The sequence below is a fragment of the Ovis canadensis genome, chromosome 2, assembly GCF_042477335.2.
Source record: "Ovis canadensis isolate MfBH-ARS-UI-01 breed Bighorn chromosome 2, ARS-UI_OviCan_v2, whole genome shotgun sequence".
NCBI lineage: Eukaryota > Metazoa > Chordata > Mammalia > Artiodactyla > Bovidae > Ovis > Ovis canadensis.
The window spans coordinates 248,412,600-248,434,106 of NC_091246.1; the positions used below are offsets into that span (position 1 = coordinate 248,412,600).

The 21,507-nt window shown below is 46.4% G+C and overlaps 1 protein-coding gene across 1 annotated transcript; it reads right to left on the reverse strand.

The window, feature by feature from the left end:
- Positions 1–4,506: 4,506 nt before the first annotated feature.
- On the reverse strand, positions 4,507–20,838 carry ELOA (elongin A). The gene is made up of 11 exons (XM_069578985.1): positions 19,586–20,838; positions 14,940–14,996; positions 13,854–13,960; positions 11,768–12,959; positions 11,308–11,422; positions 10,218–10,373; positions 10,031–10,128; positions 9,023–9,203; positions 8,609–8,720; positions 7,869–8,050; positions 4,507–6,954 (listed from the first exon to the last, which is right to left on the reverse strand). The coding sequence occupies exons 1-11, from the start codon at positions 19,736–19,738 to the stop codon at positions 6,893–6,895; spliced, it is 2,415 nt and encodes an 804-aa protein (XP_069435086.1). The 5' UTR covers positions 19,739–20,838; the 3' UTR covers positions 4,507–6,892.
- Between the last annotated feature and the right edge of the window lie 669 nt (positions 20,839–21,507).

Consider the following 21,507-nt stretch of genomic DNA (forward strand, 5'->3'; position numbering starts at 1 on the left):
CCAAAACAAGTTTTATTAGCCAAATCCAAATTCAAGAGTTGAGATATAGACTTTTAATTGGAAGAACTGCCAAATACTGTGGCTCCCTGCCCCCCTCCCCCCAGTGTGCCCCTGTTCACCTTTTGTTATGCAACAAATCATTGCCAGATTTAATCTTAAGGCAACAATTGACCTTCACTCACAATTTCTGCAAGTCAGGAACTCAGGAGTGGCTTTGCTTGGTGTGGGCAGGGGGGTCTCTCTCTTCTCTCATGAAACTCAAGTCTTCTGAAGGCTTGGCCGGGACTGGGGGATACACTTCCAAGATGGTGCACTTGCACAGCTGGCAAGTTGGTGCAGGCTGTTGGCACAAAACCTCAGTTCCTCCTATGGACCGCTCCATAGGACTGTTTTGAGTGTCCTCTTGACATGGTGGCTGGCTTTCACCACAGCAAGTGATCCAAGAGAGAGAAAAATCGAAAATACCATGTCTTTTATGGCTTAACCTTAGCAATCACATGTTGGTGACTCTGCAGTATCCCATGGGTCCATACATCAGCCGTATTTCGTGTGAGAGGAAACACCATAAGGCTGTGAGTACCAAGAGGTAGAACCTATTAGAGGCCCTCTTGTAGGTGGCTACCATGCTACCGTACATGGGAAGTGACCCCTGAAAATGCCTTTAAACTTCCCTTACATTTAATTGGTAGTTTGGATGAGGATGGAATTTCAAGATTTTGAAGATATTGTTTTCTCCTGGCTTTAAGAAATACAGTGTCATTCTCATTCTTTGTGTGGATTTCCCTCATTTCCTCCTGGAAGCTTTTAAGATCTTCTCTTGGTCCCTAGCATTCTGAGATGTGATGCTGTGGCTCTTTCATCACTCACTGTGCTGGATACCTGATGGACCTTTTCAGTTTAGAAACCCTACAATTAATGTAAGCATGCAGATTAGGACACTGCACATCTGTGCTCAAGCCCCCTTGCAGGGAAACATATTTAGGGGTATGAGAAGAGGGATGGGGTTAGGGCCTTGCCTTTTCCCATTCCATGACCTTCCAGTGCAGAGCTCCAAAGGCTCAGAAATCTAGATGTGGCCCCCCAGGTCATCGTGAAAGTATTTATTTGTCAAGGTAGCAGAATAGGCTGTATTTTTGGTTTGTTTGGCTGTTTGGGGCCAGGCCATGCAGTCTGTGGGATGCCTCCAGCAGTAAAAGCTTGCAGCCTTAACCAATGGACTGCCAGGGAATTCCCTAGGCTGTATTTTATTTAACAGTTCATTAGTTCCATTTATAACTTTTTTGGGGAGAGTCATATGGCCTTTATTAATTTGACAAACTACAGGAAAATCTGCAGTCATCTATCAAAATTATCTTATGAAGAATTTGAAAGGTATTTTTAAAAGATATGTTCACAATCTGTCTGAATCAGATACAAAGCAGCATCTGTAGAAGCAAAAGCCAGACAATGAACACATGAGGGCAAATGATCGCGTTGAAATCCACAGCCAGCACCTCAGACATACTACTGTACTGGCCACTCTACCCCATTGACTTTGAAGCTGTTCTGCAAAGCTTCCTTATTTGTACTCTTGCCCAGTCCTACAAATATTGGGTATGGCCTGTTGGGCAAGTCACTTAGCTTCTTTATATCTCTTATATAAAATGGGAATAATAAGAGTGCCTACTTTATAGTGTTTTATTGAGGGCTTTATAAAATGATAAGGCTCCTCTGTCCATGGAATTTTCCAAGAAAGGATACTGGAGTGGGTTGCCATTTCCTCCTCCAGAAGATCTTCCTGACCGGGGATGGTCTCCTGCATTGGCAGGAGGATTCTTTTACCACTGCACCACGTGGGAAGTCCTTCCATGTTGGGTACCTCCCCTAATTCATCATCAATGTCCTGGCTGACATGCTTTGAGCTCTTTTTATGTGCCAGGCCCTATTCTAAGCACTTGACATATTTTTATCTCATTAAATCATTATACGATAGCTCTATAAGGTTGGTGTATTGTCCTCATTTTTGGAGGAAAATATTGAGACACAGAGAACTTACCTGGCCTGCTCACAAGTGTAGGACCCAAAGCTGGGTGGGCTTGTGGATTACCCGAGTCCAGGCTACTATGAATGCCTTTGGAGTGAGCAAATATTTCCAGTCCTCTGCATCAAGGTATATGGATGAATTGCACTTCCCTGTACCCTTGAGTTCTGGCGTAGCCAGTGAAATATGATGGAAATGATGGATGTATCCTCTGGACACAGCTTAGGCTCCAGTACAGTATTCCTCACTTACTTGGAAAGGCCTCCCTAAGGGACACTGAGTAACAAACTTTTTTTTTTTAATATTTATTTTTCTGCCTCAGATCTGTTTCAGCACATAGGACCCTCATTGTGTCATGCGAGATCTTTCATTGTGGTGCATGGACTCTCTAGTTGTGGTACGACAGCTTCAGTAGTTGCAGTGCATGAGCTTTGTTGCCCCAGGGTATGTGGGATCTTAGTTCCTGGACCAGGGATCAAACCAGCGTCCCCTGCATTGCAAGGTGGATTCTTAAGCACCAGACCACCAGTGAAGTCCCCAAAGCTTAGCTGTTTTGAGTCACTGGGGTTTTAGTTGTTACTGTACTATAGCCAAGCCCCAGGTTCCCCAAGCTCTTCTCTTTCTTTGCTTTGCAGTAGCTTAAGTGGCCTGGGTATTATCTGATCTTTAAGGCTGAAAAGAATTCCCCTAGGACATCTTGGGTCTGGAGCTTTTTTTATAGGGCAACCACTGCAACCACTTTCTCTCTTTCTTCTGTGGTAATTAGCCTGTTTAGATTTGCCAATTCTATAGGGGTCAGTTTTGGTAAGCTGTATTTCTGGAGAATTATCCACTTCATATATAGGTTTTCTGAAGTACTGCCTATAGTTGTGACACAGGGTTTTAGAAACTGGGAAATTTTACATAGACATCTAGATTTCATTTAAAACTCATAAAATGTGGCAACACTGGACCCTGCCTTCTACCTGGAAACAATCAAGTGGAGCTGGGTTAATAGCTCATTTTCCTTCTGTTCCCACCACTTCTGTCTTACACCAAATTCCTGCCATTTGGGATTCCTGAGATAAGAAATTAGGTAGTGGCTGCCTTTTTGGTGGTTGTTGGGGGGTATGGTTTAAGGGACCTGGAAGAGATAAGAGTCTAGAACAGAGAAATTGAACTCATCCATCTGGGGCAGCAGGGCCTAAGATTTCAGTTATCAGGAAGGACTGACTGACCTCAGAATAGTGCTTAGCTTGTGACCCTAAAGCTTTAATTCCTGTCAATTGGAAACAAAACTTTGACTTTCATTCTACCTTTGGAGAGAATGAAGGACACTGAAATTTATTGAGCTCTACTTCTCTCATTTAATCCTTGTAAGAATTCCTGCGAGGTGTCATTATTCCCATTTCAGAGATGAGGAAACCGAGGCTCAGAGAGATTTCACAAAGCTAGACTGGTGGAGCCAGGATTTAAACCTGAATCTGACTTACTCCAAAGTTCATGCATTATCCTCCCACTGTACTGCTGCTGCTGCTAAGTCGCTTCGGTGTGTCCAACTCTGTGCAACCCCATAGACAGCAGCCCACCAGGCTCCCCCGTCCCTGGGATTCTCCAGGCAAGAACACTGGAGTGGGTTGCCATATCCTTTTCCAATGCATGAAAGTGAAAGAGAAGTCGCTCATTCGTGTCCGACCCTCAGCGACCCCATGGACTGCAGCCTTCCAGGCTTGTCCATCCATGGGATTTTCCAGGCAAGAGTACTGGAGTGGAGTGTCATTGCCTTCTCCGTCCCACTGTACTAGGCATTCCCAAACCAGGCTGCTCATGCAACTCATTGAGGGAGGCCTATGAAAAAGTACCTTTTTCCACATCATACTTCTGACCAATTCAGTTTTTTGTAGTGGGGCCCAGAAATCTGTACTTTAAACAATAAAAATTGTTTAAATTTTAATTAAAAAATTGTTTACTTTAAACAATAAAAATTGTTAAAATTGGGAATTCCCTGGCAGTCCAGTGGTTAGGACTCTGTGCACTTTTAACTGCTGAGGGGCTGGGTTCAATCCCTGGCTAGGGAACTGAGATCCTACAAGCTATGTGGTGCGGCCAGAAAAAAGAAAAACAAATTATTTGTGTTGTTAATTCATTACTGTCTCCCCTACTAGATGCTGCTGCATGAAGGCAGGGCAGTGTCTGTCTTACGCAGCAACAGACTGGGGACAACACGCTGTGTTACTGAATATGCAAGTCACCCAGCCCAGCCAAGAGCTTTTAAACCAACTGCTCAATTTTATCTGTGTTGCCTTGCTTTGCTCATAGGGTTCTCCCAGCTGGGAGTCCCCCTTCCCCAGAATAGCTGTGCTACAGTACAGACAGAAATTCAACATCCTTTACGGCCCAGCCCAGGGATTAAGATCTCTGCCTCCAGCCCAGGAACCAGACATTGTGACCGACTACCATTCTGACACAATAAGGGAGAACGGAAGAAAGACAACAGAATATGGATATTGTGTTGTTGTTGTTTTTATTTAGACATGGAATTTTCCTTTCTTTTCATATAACTTATCTAATTAAAATATTCATCTTGGTAGTTACCACAAAAAAGTAACATAGAAAATTGTATTTACATTTTGGGACCAAAATACAAATGAAGAGCAAGATAATACCTTGCTTCTTTCCCTCCCACTTCCCAGAAAGAAAAAGCCCCAAAGAAACTGTTCATTACACCAAGGATCACAATGGGATAATTTGCAATTTGGTGATTTGTGTGTAGTGTAGCACAGAGAAAAGGAATTGCACAAGTTTTCACAAATGAGACCAAAGGTTCAACGTCAACCTGTGTCTGTTCTGCAGCCATTTCAACAACCCAGGAGAGGCGGTCGTTTGGAAACTCGGTTTCTCCTCTTCCCTCACTGTTCCCACCAAGTCATATCCCTGATGCAGACACTTTTAGAGGGGGCGGGAGGAAGATCTGGCTCTGGGTAAATGGGTGATCCAAAGATGGGGAGTGATGGTGGGGTGTGTCTTTTATTCCCGCCCTGCTCAAAGACTCCTAATGAAGGAAATTAAATCACATACAACTGAATCAAATATGGAAAACGTGTTTCAGTGGCAGAGACTTCAACACACAGGTAAAGAGACAAATGCAAGGTGTGGACACCGAGAGGAAGCTGTCCCAGGCAACAGACGTCTGGCGCCTGACCCAGGTGCTTGTGTGGTTTAGAGAAGAGGCTTCCTAGTATCACATTTGGGGAGCGGCCCGGGGGACTGGTGGAATGGTAATACATATGATCAAGAGAAAGAATGCTTTTACCCAGTTCAAAAATACAGCAAATTAAAACACAGCAATACTAGCGTCCCTCAGGCACCTTGCACAGCAATGCACACTGAACGATGCAGCGTTCGCTGCACAGACTTCTTGCTGTGTTGCTCTGCAATCTTCAGAATTAGCCTGAGGTCTACAGGATGGTTAAAAACAGTAGGTTCCATACTGTGAGCTTTGAGTGACCTTGTCAAAGGGACTAGCAACTGCCAAGCTCCATGGGCTGCCACACTAACCACACCCTCAATCTGCTTCTCAGATTTCTAAAGGACGGGCATCTCCGATTCATAGTATCTACTTCTACCAGCGTCATGACCAAGGGGGTTCCTACTAGGCCACTGCCCTTCAACAGCCAAGAACACTGACCTGTCCTCCTAGTTCTAATCTTTCCTCCTATGTCTCACTCCAAAGTGAGATTCTCCCTTCCAAACCTGTGGATGCCCCTGGGGCTCAGACCCTTTCCTTAAACTGGTCCTTTCCTCCAAATTCTGGCTTAAAGACTCAAAAGGTAGAGAGAGTTTCAAGCTGCAAAGTTCTCTACAAAACATAGCAAATTGTGCTCTTTCAATCACATGATCTTAAAGAAAGGCAAAAACAAAACCGATTTCCAACATAGCATTACTTTTTAAAACCATTCAGCAATTCACAGGGAGTAAGAGATTAAAGTGCTGGTTTTTAAAAAACTCTTTTAAGTTGTATTTGGGGGCCTACAAAAGCCCTGCCAGGGGTTTGTGTTTTGCCCCATGCCAGTGGGGAGAGGGAAAAATAAGGGAGAAAAAGGGAGCCTAAATTTCTGGATTAGAAACTGGAAACTGTAAAAATACTGGGGTTCTGTGTCAAGTTAAGCCTCAAAAGAAGCGGGACCTGGCAAAAAGAATGGTGGGGGAGACTCCAGAACGACCCTTAATAAATACTATGTGACGAGCAGGGAAGAGATGCACCTGTGCAGGACCGCAGCGCGACACTGAGACGGGTTCCCAGAGGGAGGGGGGCCGCCCGGAACACACCGGTCTCCAGGCCAGGGCTCCCCTTCCAGCACAGGCAGCTCGCAGCGCAGTGTGCCCCACACAGGCTCCGGGGACACCCAGTCCTCTCTCTGGACCAGAGTCCGCTCAAGAGAGATGAACTGGGACAGGAGAAAGACCTCCACTAGGCTTCTAACAAAGAACCCTAAAAATAAAAGGCTAAGTGTGTGGGACAGGACCAAAACAGAACAGAAAACTTGGGGGCAGGGGGGAGGTAATATAAATACAATCTGGGGGCAATATTTATTAATTAAAACTATATCTTATAGTTTACAAAGAAGCTAATTAATAACAAAGGTACAATTGACCTTAAAATCCTCGGTGAGAGCGAAGCTTCACATCTTCAGAACTCTGAAGCACTCGCCAGGCAAGGAGGCAGCGGCTGCGGACACCAGCTCGGGCGCACGCCCGCTGACGGCGCAGGACTCGGGGACTGAAAGCTTCCACGGAGTGAAAGGCTCTGGTCTCCTCTGGAAGTTCCATTCCCCAGCCCCCACCATCCTGTATTCCTCCCCCCAGATTTCATTTCCAAGGTAAGTCCTCGGTTTATCGTCGGGAGAACCTGTTCTTGAAAGCTTTAATCGTCTTGGCCATCATTGGGGCAATTTCTGTGAAGAGAGAGACAAGGCAGTTGTTTCAGATCCACGGCAGTTTGGACACCAGACAGCAGTGGTTCAGGCAAACCCAAGGCCTGCTGCTCTTGGCTCTACGCAGCCAGATGAACCGATGCAAGTGGCAGCCCAAAGCGATGCTTCCCGAGCCCCCGCCTGGGCCCCGACAATCCCTCCCTCTGAGTCTCACAACTCACCGAGACTCGGCTGGGCCCTGTATGGTAAGTGGCAGAACTGGGGTTCAATCCCTGCCAGACTCTAAAGGCCATTCTGAGCCACAATTTAACTCTGCTTCACCAACATCCAAACCAGCAAAAAGCACCCACTCTCATACCTGTCCTATGCAGCAACAGAGCTAAATGCAGATACCACCTAAGAAGGACTAGCCTGCTTCTAAACGGGTTAGCCTGAGCCCAGCTAAAGCTCCCACGCTCCTGCGGGCCCTGATGTCAATATAGAATAATGCTTAAGTCAGGACACCCCTGTAGAATACTTAGGATCGTCTATGGTAACAAAGTTAGTAAGACATGAACTAGATCCAACTAGATATAAAAAACAAATACTTGGAAGCTGAGGTTATAAAACTTCAACAAAATCATTCAGCTGTTAACTCCATGTTGTTGCCTAGAGAAGCACGTTTACATTTAGGCTAAAAAAAAAAAAAAAAAAAAACCCAAGCAGAGCACCAATGAATATTCACTATGCTCAAAACTTACATGACACACACAACACGCATATGAACAAGGCAGAGGAAGGAGGTGCTGACGCTTAGGCCAGCCACGGGCAAGGCGCCACATACGCTCCACCTAACACACAGGGGCACTGATGGCACCGCGCTAATGACGTCAAAGGGGCACAAACACTAGCGTGAACTAGTCCTGAGACATCTGAGCGAGCCCCGAGTTACTTACTCTTCACGGCTGGTTTCCTAGGATCATAGGAAACAGTGCTGCTGATCACCGGGGCTGGGTGGGCGCCACTGGTGCTCGGGCCGTCGTAGGCCGGCTCCTCGGGGCTGGCGGTAAAGCTGTTGCTGCTGCCACTGCTGAACGAAGCCCGGCTGCTTCCTGTGGGGTACGGCGCTGGCTTGATCCTGGAGCACAGAGCAAAGCTGACAGTCAAAAGCAGGAGAAACCGAACCTCGGCACAAACAGCCTGGAGCGGGCTGCGCTGCGGACTCGGTTCTATGGCTCTGACCAGTGGACCTGCTACCTAGATTTTGCTCAAGGCTTGGAAGTGACATGGTAGTCTTTCAGAATGAATGATAATCTTGACTAACTTTTCACTCTTTCAGTGTAAATCTGTATTTTGAAAATGCAAACGTACTTAGATAACATAGTCACTGCAGTAATATATTTTCTGTTTAAACAGAGAAAGGGAAAGCCTTAGGGAATGTGTCCCAGAGGCAGGCCCTGTTCTCCATGTAATCCTGACCTCTGTGAGGGGCAGGGGTCATTATCCGGGCCACAGTGCAGCCAAGGAAGCTGCGGCTCAGGGAGCTAGGGCCCAGTGGGTCAAAGTCAGCCTTCAGAACCCCCTATGGCCTCACGCTGCAACCCCCACCAGACAAAATGAATTGCTTCCTGCCTTGGGACCTGCCTTCGGGCTCTCTCCCTGAGCAGGCAGAACCACAGAGGAACAGAGATCTTACCTAATTTTTTCAGGCACAGCTGCTCCTCCTGTTCCAAATTTCTCCTGCCTCCTTCGAACATCACGAGGTGGCTTGGCCACAGAGTTGACAAAGGCCATTTTTGCTTGTCGGCCTGTAGATAAATGGAGGTTAACACCTGCCTTCTTGAGCTGAGATGCTACTGTTAATAATCTATGCTCTTAAGGGACAAAGGCTTTTCAAGGGCCTCCAAAGGTAGTGGATAATCGACCAACCCTGGAAACCTCTCTGTAGGGTAGCATGGGTAGTGGCAGAACAAACACCTGCCCTCTGCCCGCTTCTGCAAACGCGAGAGCGCTAGGGGCCAGAGGTTCTACCTTAGCTGAGCCCGCCACAGCCCTGATGTGACCAGAGCACAGGGCTCACTCTTCTGCCAGACCCGGCCTGCAGTCTTACCTTTGGGCTTATTGGCGTGTGCGGACCGGATGTTCTTTGTGAGGACTCGCAGCCGCTGCTCTCGCGCATCCTGAAGCCGCAGGTACATCTCCCGCCATGACTCATACTCTTCTGGCCTTTCATCCTTAAAGTCTCGGTGACAGTGAACTTTCCATAATTGATCCGTTTCTTCAATCAATACCTAAAATCAGAACCAGGACGTCATTTACATGCAAGCACTCTCAGACGCCTCTTTTCCATCTCTAATCACCCATGGTGGCCAGTTTCCTAACAGTGTTTTGGCCTGCACAGTAGCAGTAGTAGTACAGTAAAACACCATAGCTCTAGGAAAAACCAAATCCCTGAATGGAAATATTAAGTGCAAGGCACTGCTAACTGCTGCTGGGGGCTGTAGGGCTAGGAGAGAAGACAACACCAAATTAGCTTCAGATCAGTATTTTCTTGTGCAGGAAGGAGCTGAGGTGAAGTCCAGTCCAAGCATTCCCCCAATCTATTCACACTAAACCGCCATGGCCAGGGGCCGCCTAAGGGGGAGATGCCACAGATCTTTTGAAACAGAGAGGGACAGCTCACGCAATCAAATGAGTGTCTCCAGCCTTAGGAGGACTGGGGGATAGATGTGTTTGCCTCTAGAAGACACTCAGTCAATCTTCCGTGTTGATGCTCAGGTGTCTGGTGAACAAAGCTCAATCCCTGCCTTGGATCCCACGGGCTGTGCTTTTAGAATTTTCCTTGACTTCTGAATCTAAGAAAATGCAAGGGACGTGTGGGAAATGGTCTGCCTCTCCCTGCTCCCACCTTTTAATGCCACCTTGATTCTGGCCTAAGAGGCCTACGTAAGATGCTAGGGGCAGGGGCTAACACTCTGCTTGTTTAAAGGCCCACAGGCAAACCCGGAACAGCGCTCTGACTGCTGCCTGCCCATCACTGTGGCAAATCAGAGACACATCTATTTTTTCAGACACAAGCCAGCAAACCGCCCGCTTGCCATCCAAGCAGGATACTCACGTGATTGTACTCTTCTATTCGATACAACTGATCAGGTGTACACCTCTCCAGAACAGGTTCAAGGACAGAATATGGGACGCCTCCCACTTCAAAGATCGCTGCAGAGGATCGAGGGTAAAAGGGACTGAGTAGCGGTCAGGCCACCCGGTGAACAACACGCCAGGGAGCAGAGAAGCGTGTGACTTACAGTCAATGTTGTTTTTAAGCACCCGGATGCACTGCTCGTGCAAGGTCATCATTTTGGGCAGATAGGCACACTTGGAACCGGAATAGACCTGCATCTTGGAATTCATTCTCCTTCCGGTGAATCCAGCTTCTTCCTCTTCCTGGGGTGAGGAGAGTGCTGCAAGGCAAGAAAAACAGGAAGGTAAGTCATACAAGGCACTAAGCTGGACCTCCCTAGCAGCCCAGCGGTTAAGACTCTGAGCTGCCAATGCAGGGGGCGCAGGTTCAATCCCTAGTGGGGGAACTAAGACCTCACATGCCATGTGCCGCTGTCAAAAGATTAAAAAAAAATTTTTTTTAAAGGCACTGGCTCTTCAGTGAAAACTCTCCTTCTACCCCATTCTTCAGCCTCCCACTTCCCTTTCTCAGAGGCGACCAATGCCACCGGTTTCTTCTGTCCTTCTAGAAAGTCTACGCAAAAACGAGCTAGTATTTATTTTATTCCTTTTAATCAATAACATACCATCATTTTGTCATTTACTGAATTTTAGAAATCACCTCAATACATAGATTTTTCCACTTAAAAAAAGTGGCATAAGATGCCATTGTGTGGATGAACCGTGATCCATCTGTGAGTCTCTTGCAAAGGAGCACCTATGTAGCGTCTAATTCTTTTGCTATTAAAACTAACCTTAAAAAATAAAAAAAAAACCCAAAACCAGAAAAAACCTAGACCTTTCTTTAAGCCCCTGTGGAATGTACAGAACAGAAGGCTGCTAGAAATAGCAGCTGCTAAAATTTAATGAACACTTATTCTGTGTAAAATACCAGAGCTCAGAGCTTTACGAGCATTATCACTTTCAATCCACCTCATAGGCAGACACCACTATTTCATCCATTTACAGAGTATGAAACTGAAGCCCAAGAAAATTAAGTTATTGCCCAAGATCATATAACTTGTAGTAGAGGCCAGAGCTGGGATTCAAACCTAAGCCATCAAACTCTAGAACCTGCGCTCTTAGAAAATGCACCATTCATGATGTCAGATCATGAATTTTTAATATCACTTTTTCCTTAAAAAAAAAAAAAAGAGAGAGAGACAAGCAAATTACCTTTTCGCTTTGGTTGGAAGGATGACATCAATTCAGGGGAAGGAAGTGGACGGTAATTGGCCTGGATCACAGGTAATGGGAGGTCAGGTAATACTGGCAGCACATCGCTGGGGACCTGCAGAGAAGAGACCAGTGACTGGAGAGACCCTTCCTACCAGCACAGCTCCTTCCCACAGTCGATGCCCAGCGGTGCCGACGCGGCAGTAACTTCACAGGCAGCAGGAGGAGAGGCAGCAGCCGTGCCTGATGCCACCTAAGTCAGGAGACACACAGATGGGCCCAGCACGACGCAATGCCTCAGAAAAACTTTCCTTGGGTTCTACCGACCCTGTTGGCCAGAGAGGCCAGGAGGAAATTATTTCAGACTGAAATTCAGCAAGTCACGGAAAAGCCAGCCAAGCAAATCAGCAGTGGGGTTGCAGGCCCAGGTGCTCTGGGTGGAAGGGGCCGCAGGGGTTACCTTTTTCAGCTTGGCTGAGTCGGCTCCAACTGGCAGAAGCTTCTCGGGCTTGTTTTCATTCACCTTAGGTAATTTCTGAACTGAGTCCAAGTTTTTACTAGTGCTTTTTGAATCATTTTTTTTAAGTCCTTTTTCTCCGGGAGTCGTGGTTGAAGTTTTTACAACCTTTTTCTTTTTCTTCCGGGGCTGGTCATAGCTGAGGTATGACTCAAAAGACATGGTGGGCTTCTCAAATTCATCATCCGTATCTGCCTCCTCACCTTTAGGGAAGGAAGCCACCAACTTTCTGTCTGAATGCGAAGGTTTGACTTTCCCTTCTTGAGTCTTCAGGTTGTTAGAAACCTTCTCTTTTGCCTTGGGCAACAGGTCTCCTGCCCCCTTGCCCACGTCCGAGTTTTCTAGACTCTGCTTGTTTTTGTCTGATCTGGTTTTCTCGGAGTCTCTAGGTTTTGGCTTTTTAAGGTGGTTGTCTGAAGCCACCTCCAAGGGGGGTAAGACCTTCTTCTTGGCGCTGCCCTCCTTCTCCTTCTCTTTCTCTTTCCTGACACCAGAGGGCAGTTTCTCCTTTGTGCTGTCCCCAGAGGTCGGCCTCCGGTTTTCCTCTTTGGAGACGACCTTGTGTGACTTTTCTTTGCTCAGAGAAGCCTTCTCGTCTCCTTTGGCATCCGCCGGACGTCTTTCTTTATGGGAAGATCTGTGCTCCTTGCTCTGACTCGCGCTTTCTCTGCCCTGGGCTTCCCCCACGTGTCGTTCTTGACTGACCCCCAGTCTGTCCTGAAAGGTGTTACCATGGCCTTTGCCAGGCTTCTGGTGGGGAACAAAGGGCTCATGGTCCTCCTCCAGGGATCTGTAATGGTCCAAAGACATGTGATGAGGGCTGGCGGATGGTGGAGGGGACTGAACATGGCCGTAATCGGAAGACTCATGGTCTGAAGAGTAAACTGGAGAAGCTCTGTGGTACCTCTTTCTTTCATCTCTCCTCCCATGACTGTGAGATACTTTGTGAGGCCGCTCGAGCTCTGGGAGTTTTCTGTGCTTTTTCTGTCTATTATCAGGACTATACGACTGGCTGCTGGAGGCTTTCCAGCTTTCCGGGTAGTCCCCCTCTATCTCTGCCTCCTCCCTCAGGGCATCCCTGGGGCGCTTCCGAGAACTGCTCTTCTCAAAGTTCTGTTCCTCAGGCTCTGTGGTTCTAAAACAAAAGGAAAAAACAGAGAAAAAGTTCAGGATAATCCTTGTTCATAAGACAAAGTCACAGAACCTGAACTCACAAAACAGATGAAGAGTTTACATAGTTAGAAACATGGGCTTGGGAAGAAGGTTCTGCTCAAAGATACTCAACTAGGTTTTAAAACTGGGAAAACTCAAATATTCCATAAATGGAACATAATGAGTTTAACTACAGGCTACAAAGAAGATCAAGTATCTTGTGTACGTGAAAATAATTAAAAAGCTTTTCAACACAGGGAAATACTGAATTTGTTACATTAAAAAGGGGCAGTAATTTACGTCAGTTTATTCACAACTGTATAAAAATGACTTTTAAGACCAGCTTAGAAAGAAACATTCCAAAATGTCAATAATGCTGATCTCTGGAAGGTACAATTTAGAAATTTTTATTCTTTTGAGTTCCCTGGTGGCCTAGTGGTGAGGATTCTGGGCTTTCACTACTGTGGCCCAAGGTTCAATCCCTGGTCAGGGAACTGAGATCCCATAAGCCATGAAAGTGAAAGTGAAGTCGCTCAGTCATGTCCGACTCTTTGCGACCCCATGCGCTGTAGCCTATCAGGCTCCTCCGTCCATGGGATTCTCCAGGCAAGAGTGCTGGAGTGGATTGCCATTTCCTTCTCCAGGGGATCTTCCCGACCCAGGAATCGAACCTGGTTCTCCCACATTGCAGGCAGACCCTTTACCGTCTTGAGTCACCAAGGAAGCTCCAGAGGCAGTACCAAAAAGAGAAATGTATTCTTCTACTTTTTAAATATTTTATAATATTCTTTAATGATCGTGACTTATTCTTTATAATTGAGGCAGAATAAACATTTTAAATAAGAAGGCAGAGAAGGAATAAAAGAACTTTTCCTACCGTTCTACAGGAACCAGCTTCTTCCACTGGGCCACTAGGTCCCTGGCAAAGTTTCCGACGTGCTCATGTTTTCGCAAGCTGTTCACCGTTTTCCCAACTCCAGTCTCCTACAAAGTTGACAAAGGAATCCTTAGAAGGTTGTGGAACTAGGCTCATAATTTTCTAAAGAAACAAAGCCTCCTACATTCCAACAAACTAATACTTCATTCCAAAAACATACAAGTCTCAGTACAAAGTTAGTTTGTGTCAATGCGCCGAACCTCTAATGACACACAGTAGCAAAGCATACCAAATTCAGAAGAGGAAAACACTAAATTAAAACACTTCTGGAGGGACTGCCCTGGTAGTCCAGTGGTTAAGAATCTGCCTGCTGGTGCAGGGGACACAGGTTCAATTCCTGGTCTCAAAGATTCCACATGCCTCGGGGTGACTCAGCCCATGTGTCACAACTCCTGAAGCCCACTCGCCCTAGAGTCTGCGCTCCACAAGAAAAGCCACTGTGATGAGAAACCTGCTCATGCCAACTAAAAAAGCCTGCGCACAGCACTAAAGACCCAGCACAGCAAAAATAAATACAGTTAAAAAAAAAAAAGCCCATGGTTTATAAGACATAAAACACTTCTAGAACTTTAAAAATAATAACAAGAGTGATTATGGCAGGTGTCAGATCCAGACCTAAGAGTATTGCATCTGGTGTCTGAGTTAATACTTTTTTGGGGGCACACTGTGCGACTTGTGGAAACTTAATTCCCCAAACCAGGGATTGAACCCAGGCCCGTGGCAGGGGAAGCACAGAGTTCTAACCACTGACCCACCAAGGAACTCCTTGAATTAATACTTTAGAACAGTTTCATCACCCTAGTAAGAAACCCAGTTCCTCCCACCCCTGGTAATCACTAATCTACTTTCTGTCTGTAGATGTGCCTACTCTAGACATTTCATATAAACAACACCACACAATATGTGACCTTGTGTCTGGTTTCCTTCACTTCTAGAGCCCATGGTCTTAACCTTACTATATAATCTCTCCAACTGCAAAGGGGATGGGATACAGTTGTATAATATCTAAAATTACACAGCTCTTACCGCAAGAATGTCTACGGTAATGGGCAGGGCAGAGAGTTTCTTCAAATATTTCAATAGCTGCAAAGAGAAATTAAATACACATTAATTTCTATAAAATCATAATCATTCCCTGAACAAATATCAAAGAATAATATCTAATGGCAAAGTGCTTACTCTGTTTTATACAGTATTAAGTATGGTTATTATCCTACTTACAAGAGCGAAAACAGATGCAATAAAGTTAAGTTACTTGTCCTAGGATGCATGTAGGGCAAGATTCACTCAGGTCTGTGGCTTTAGATTCTGTACTTTCAACCACTATGCGACACCAAGGGAAGCCCTATCAGTTCTAATATAAGTCATCAACAACTACCATTCTGCCCCAGTTAGAATTTCTGAGAAAGGTGCCGAATGTAGGAGATTACTCATGGAGGAAAGTAAAAAGGAGAAGAGGTCTCTACAGGAAAAGGGAATCACATTTCCAGAGAAAGTGTGTTTAACAGAACTGGGGTTTTTGTTTGTTTGCTTTTTGATGTTAAGTGGGAAGCCAAGACCAATTTCAAGTTGCTAGAATAGGAGCTCTGCATTGCAAATGGTGAACGAAAATGTCTGGGTAGACTGGAGAAGCAATCTGGGTTTGGCCACATTTCCTTTCTATAGTATAGTCTCTTGAACTTGATAAAAATCAGGACAGCAGAGCTGTTAAGATTGAGTCTCAGTCACAGACAGGCTTCAATGTGCCCCTGCCACTTTCTTGTGGGGTGATCTTGTGCAAGTCACTAACCTCTCTGAGCCTCAGTTACTTCATCTGCAAAACAGAACTGAATCCTGTCGTCTACTTATTCACAGGTTGTGAGGATTCAAACCATGTCTATAGCCCTAGGGCCTGGAATGCTATACAAGCTCAATAAACGCTTATTAATCATTTCATTCATCAACTGACCATTCGTTAAACAGCTACCCTTAATCTTCTACCAGATATTCTCAGCCAGTTCCTACTTGCTCCACTTCTACCCAAAGTCATGACTGCTATGCCATTCTCTAGGAAAGGTTTACGAATATATAAATTTACATTCAAGGAGTGCCAAAAGAGTACAGGTTGTTCAAAATTAACTATGACTGCCTTTATATTTAAATATCTGATAACAGGATCTGTTCTTTTTACATGTGTAGCCCAGGCTATAATTAGTATGCCATATTGCTACTAGGTGGAGTAGCAAGTATGTTTTTCTGGTCATTCTACTTCAATAATTACTGAACACAGTCGCTAGGCAGAGCAACTGGATCACATGTGATCATCTTGTTTGACTGGGAACAACTGAGAAGCCAAGTAGTGTATCTGTGGAAAACTATGCTCTGCTTCCAATTCAATCACCACCACCATCCAACTCAGGACAAAGCATGTGTATTTCTTGTCACCCAAGTGATGGGTGCCAAGATTCCTGCCAAATCCTTTTCTTAAAAAAGAAAATTTAGAATATCTGAAAAGATCAAAAACAGACTGTCTCCTCTAACACCATTCTCTGGAAGGCATTTATATACTGAATACTATTTATTGTCCATTGGCTACTACGTTAAGTTCTTACACCTGTTAGCTCATTTCATTCTCGTTAACCAACTCTATTAAATGGATTTTAGATTCCCCATTTTACAAATATTGAAATTGAGCTCGGTGAGATTAAGGTAACTTGCCTAACAAGCAAGTCAGTCAAGTGTGTTTAACACAGCAGGCATTGGATTGGTAAAATGTTACAAAAAAACCCCTTTGGCCAACTTAATACTACAAAGCCACATTAAAAAACAAACAAACAAAAACACTGTCCTTAGAAGAGAGGCAAAGAAAATGTTCCTCTTAGCACACGTGACATAAAGCAGAAGAGTCCCTCCTTAGTGTTACAATGTCAGATAGTTTAGAGTCTGCAGAGGAAAGAAGGTCACTACCAGGACCTCTATAAGAATAGGGCTAGAAGTCACTGAAGGTGTTCATCTTGAAGCCTAGCACTAACTCGAAGTGTAAATCCTGTCTTTCTGCTTCATTTTGGGTTAGAAGGGGCGACTTAAAAGCAGACAAAACTAAAACCCTGGAGATATTCAAACCAATTTAGCCGAAGCCAAGAGAAACACGGCTTCAGAGCCTCTCTATTCTCAATGAGGTTCAAAGAAGAACAAAGCATTAAAAAGGTAAAGCTCTTTGGGCATCCTCAGGTAGGTGGAAACTTGCTGTTAGCAAACTGAGGGACCAGTTGTAGTTTGCAAGAAGTGATAACAAGTCATTGAGAAACGGAAAACATTTGCACAGTCCATGCTTAAGAATCTCAGTTGTCCTTTGCACACCACTTCATCCCAGAGAGCTAAAGATGTTCATAGTGTTGACCCCTTGTTCTCCACTTGCCTTCAAACTGTGTTCCTGGTAATTTCCATGTTCAAACGATAACACGTGACAAGTAACTTGACCAGCCATGAAAACTGTTTCCACTTAAACAGTAGGAACCAAGTGACCCTGGTTTGCCTATACATTTTCCCCCAAGTAAGCTGGATTATACATGGGCTTAAAGTGAAAACAGCGTTATAGTTAAACATCTCTATGTTTAACGCTGGAAAATCCATCCACAGAGGTGTAGGATCAATCCTTTGGCTAATAATGGTTTGAAATCAAGATTTAGTTTCAAATTTCAATACTGCTATATAATCATCTTGCAATTTCAAGAACAACCTGTGGGAGCTTGCTGGGTTAACAGAAGGTTGAGAAGGCCGGGGTGCCAGCTTGCAGTTTTCCCTCTGCATTAGCTCATTTGTGAATGCCAACTATTGTGCCCTTTGCAAAAATGATCTTCATAATGCAAAGTCAGAAGTTTAGGGTGACTGTCTGTGCCCAGATACTCAGAATCACTCCTAGTTGGAATAGGTTGAGAAGTCAAACAAACCTTTTTTTACTTTGAAATCTCATGCACATCAACAACTAGAAAAGCTACTTCAAAATTCCAGTTCTAGCGGGGAAATGGCTATAGATACCAAACGGTGCTTTTCCCTTTCTAAACCCGATGGGAGACGAAACTGGGGAGATAAGAGGATTTACATAATGTTTTAAGGTTTTAAAGGCGCTAGCAAACTTACAGTGTCTGGGAAAACAAGCTAGTACTCAGAAATAATGACCACTGATTAGAAGCCCACAAAGGGTTATTGTAAAAAGAAACTTGTAAATATGTCTGTCCACTAGGTACTGAAGCCAGGATAGAAAATATAACACAAAACAAGTGAGAGCATTTCAGTTTTCACAGACTTAAAGCTCAAATGTCGTCCTGAAGAAGTGGATCTTTGAGCTAGGTATGCATGAGAAGCAAGTCGTCTGATAATGAGATACAGCCTTTAGAAAGAAAAAAACCTCACCTATGACAGACCGAGAACAAGGTGAAGAGAAAGGGACCCATCAAGAAAAACTGTAAAGAGTGGAGATTAACATCTACTGAGCACTTCCGCCTTTTGGTGCTGTCCTAGAAGAAGCAGGTGAGGAAACTGGCTTAGCAAGGAACATCCCTCCCCCCACCCCCCCAATGTCCATGGCTAGCAAATAAATTAGAACTCAAATCTCCTCACCATTTTCTCTCTAATGACTCCCTGGATTATTTCCTCTTTAAAAGGCACTCTGGGATTTACAGATCCAACTCTTAAGGACTGTACACAGCGGCTATAATGCTGACAGAAATGTCAAACACCTTGAGCGTTTTTATCACTGTATTTCAATTAAAAAAAAAAAAAACAACTAACATCCACCGGACCCTCTCCCAGACACTGAGAAGCTGAATGGAAGAAAAATCGGAGGAAAAAAAACCCCCAAAACATGCATTTAACTTATGGAAACAGTTAAGGAGGGGGAACAAAACTAGCCGAGCACAATTAAAAATGGTTGCCCATCAATCGCAGCTGCCAGAAACGGTAGCCCTTACCTTTCCAGCAATGCCAGAAGGAAAAGGAAAATCTAGCGGCAACTTCTAACCCTGTTTCTCCCCTCCTCTTACAATTACAACCTAAGTTTTTAGTTAGGGTGACATGAGGTTTATTTTTGCTTTGAAAGAGATTTACTGAGAAAGCAAAAATAATAGAGTCCACGTTCTAATTATCAAGGCGGAAAGAATTAAAAAACGTCTTAAGGACGCAGGGACCGCACACCGAGCCTAGGTTCCATCAGGCGCAGGCAGAGAACCACTCCCCTGCTACCCCCTTCTCCCCAACAAACATCAAAAAGACGGGAAGAAATCAGGGGACGGATCGCGCAGGGGGAGTAGCTGAGCCGGCAGGAGTTAACTCCGGGCGGGGAGCCCTCCCGACAGGAAAACAGCTGGCCCGGGACGCCCGGGGAGGACTCGGCGAGCCCCGCCGGCACGCGGCGTCCGCGCGGAGCGCGCCCCGGCCCCGCCGCAGCCCGCGGGCGCCCGGGCCCGGCACAAGCCGGAGGCCCGGGCCCGTCGAGGCCGGCCGCCCTGCGGGCCCCACCGCGTGGGCAGCGGCCGGACGGCCGCGAAGTTGCCCGCCGCAGGCCGCAGCCCGGCGGGGACGGCGCCGCGGGTCCGAGCCCCCCGCGGCCGCGCCCGGGCCCGCGACCGTTACCGGGCCGCGCCGCGCCCAACGCCCGCCCCGCGCCGCGCCAGCCCGGCCGCCCGCTCGCTCACCTTCTTCGGGTCTGCGTTCGTGGCCAGGCGCGCCTGCAGCTTCTCCACAACTTGCAGCGCCGACTCCGCCGCCATCGCTGTCACTGGCGCGGCCTCCTCGCCGGAACTGGGCTCGCGTCGCGTCCTCGGGCTGCGGCTCCGCCCTCCGTGCATCCCCGGCGGAGACGGAAGCGCGGCCGGTCCCTTCCGGGCCTCGGCGAAGTCGGGGGGCGGGGAGGGCGCGGCGCGTCGGGGGCGCCGCTCGGCCGCAGGCCCCGCCCCCGCGGCCGGGAGCCCGGGTCCTCGGCGCGCCCCCGGCGGCCCGAGCGCTCCGGGAGCCGGGCGGCCGCTTAGTCTCGGCGCGCCGGGTGCTCCGCACTGGCCGCCGCTGGACAGCCCGGCTTCTGGTCCTCGGGGGCGCGGAGCCCAGGCCCGAAAAGACCACGCTCCGATGTCCAGCCGAGGCGGAATGTAGACCGTAGCGCCGGACCCTGGTTCTATAAATCCGGGCCGGTCCCTTGCGCTGCTAGCCACGCCCTAAATAACACCTGTGTGTGGTTGCTTAGTGGGTCTGCGGCTAATGAAATCAGCAGGGATTAACGCTAGTGACCACTCTTGATTGGGCGCACTGAAGCCCAGTGATTTCGTTAGCTTAATTTCACGCTCAGTACAACCCAATGAAAGGAGTCATATTATCCCCATTTTACAGATGAGGAACGCGTAGCTCAGGGGGATGGAGTTAACTTGCCTGTGGTCACATAACACCAAAGAAGTGATGCTGGAATTTGAATCTAAACAGTCTAGGTTCACGGTGAACGCACATCTCCGAGTAGGTGAAGGATTTGAGGCCCAGAGAGTGAAAGGGATTCGTTAAAAGTCAAACAATTTAGCTACAAGAGGTAACAGCCCATGTTTCACTTTCACCCCAGAACAGTGCCTGGTACCCGAGTACCAAATAAATACTTCTTGAATGAACCAATGGCTGTTTCCTCTAAACCAGTAGGCCTGAATCAGACCAGTCCAAGACACCATCCCTGAGGGTTCTTACCCTCATCCCAGAAGCACTAAATTTTACTACTAATAAACTATTATCATGGCTAGAAAGAGCTACTAAACAGTTGAAGCGGCTTCCCTGGTAGTTTAGCTGGTAAAGAATCTGCCTGCAATGCAGGAGACCCTGATTTGATTCCTGAGTCAGGAAGATCCCTTGGAGAAGCAATAGGCTACCCACTCCAGTATTCTGGCCTGGAGAACTCCACAGACAGAAGAACCTGGCAGGCTACAGTCCATGGGGTTGCAAAAGAGTCTGACAGGACTGAGCAACTTTCACTTCAAACAGTTGAAAATTGATTTAAAATACCAGCATTGATTACATCCTGTTGGATTAGATCAGATTGGATTACAAACTAATCTGATCACCATCAGCAATTCCCCAATGTACCCAGCCTGACTCCTCACCCAACCAGGGAAAGCCTAGTAGCTCTCCAGGTCTCTGCTCCAGGAAAAGTAAAAGAAATGACATAAATTGTTTCTTCCAATCAGCTTTCATTCACTAAATTGAGAAGCCCTCCATGCCTCTGCTCCAGGCCCTTTCCTCTGCAACTAACCCTTTTTGGGTGTAAATCGTCATTTTATTCTTCTGTTTTGTCACTGGGCTGTTTATTCAGCACAAAGTGCAGGTGACTGACCTGACCAACTTTATTTAAGCTGCACCGTGCAGCTGGAGGGATCTTAGATCCCCAACCTGGGACTGAATCCAGGCTCATGGCAGTGAAAGTGCACAGCCTTAACCACTGGACCTCCAATGCAAGGGAATTCCCTGAGCTGTCCAACTTTAAATCTCTATTGCCCAGCACAATCCAATCCATATAGTCAGCAATGGATAAAAAGTCCATGAAGATTAATACTCATTCGGTGCTCTAGAACTCAATCACAGGGTGTAA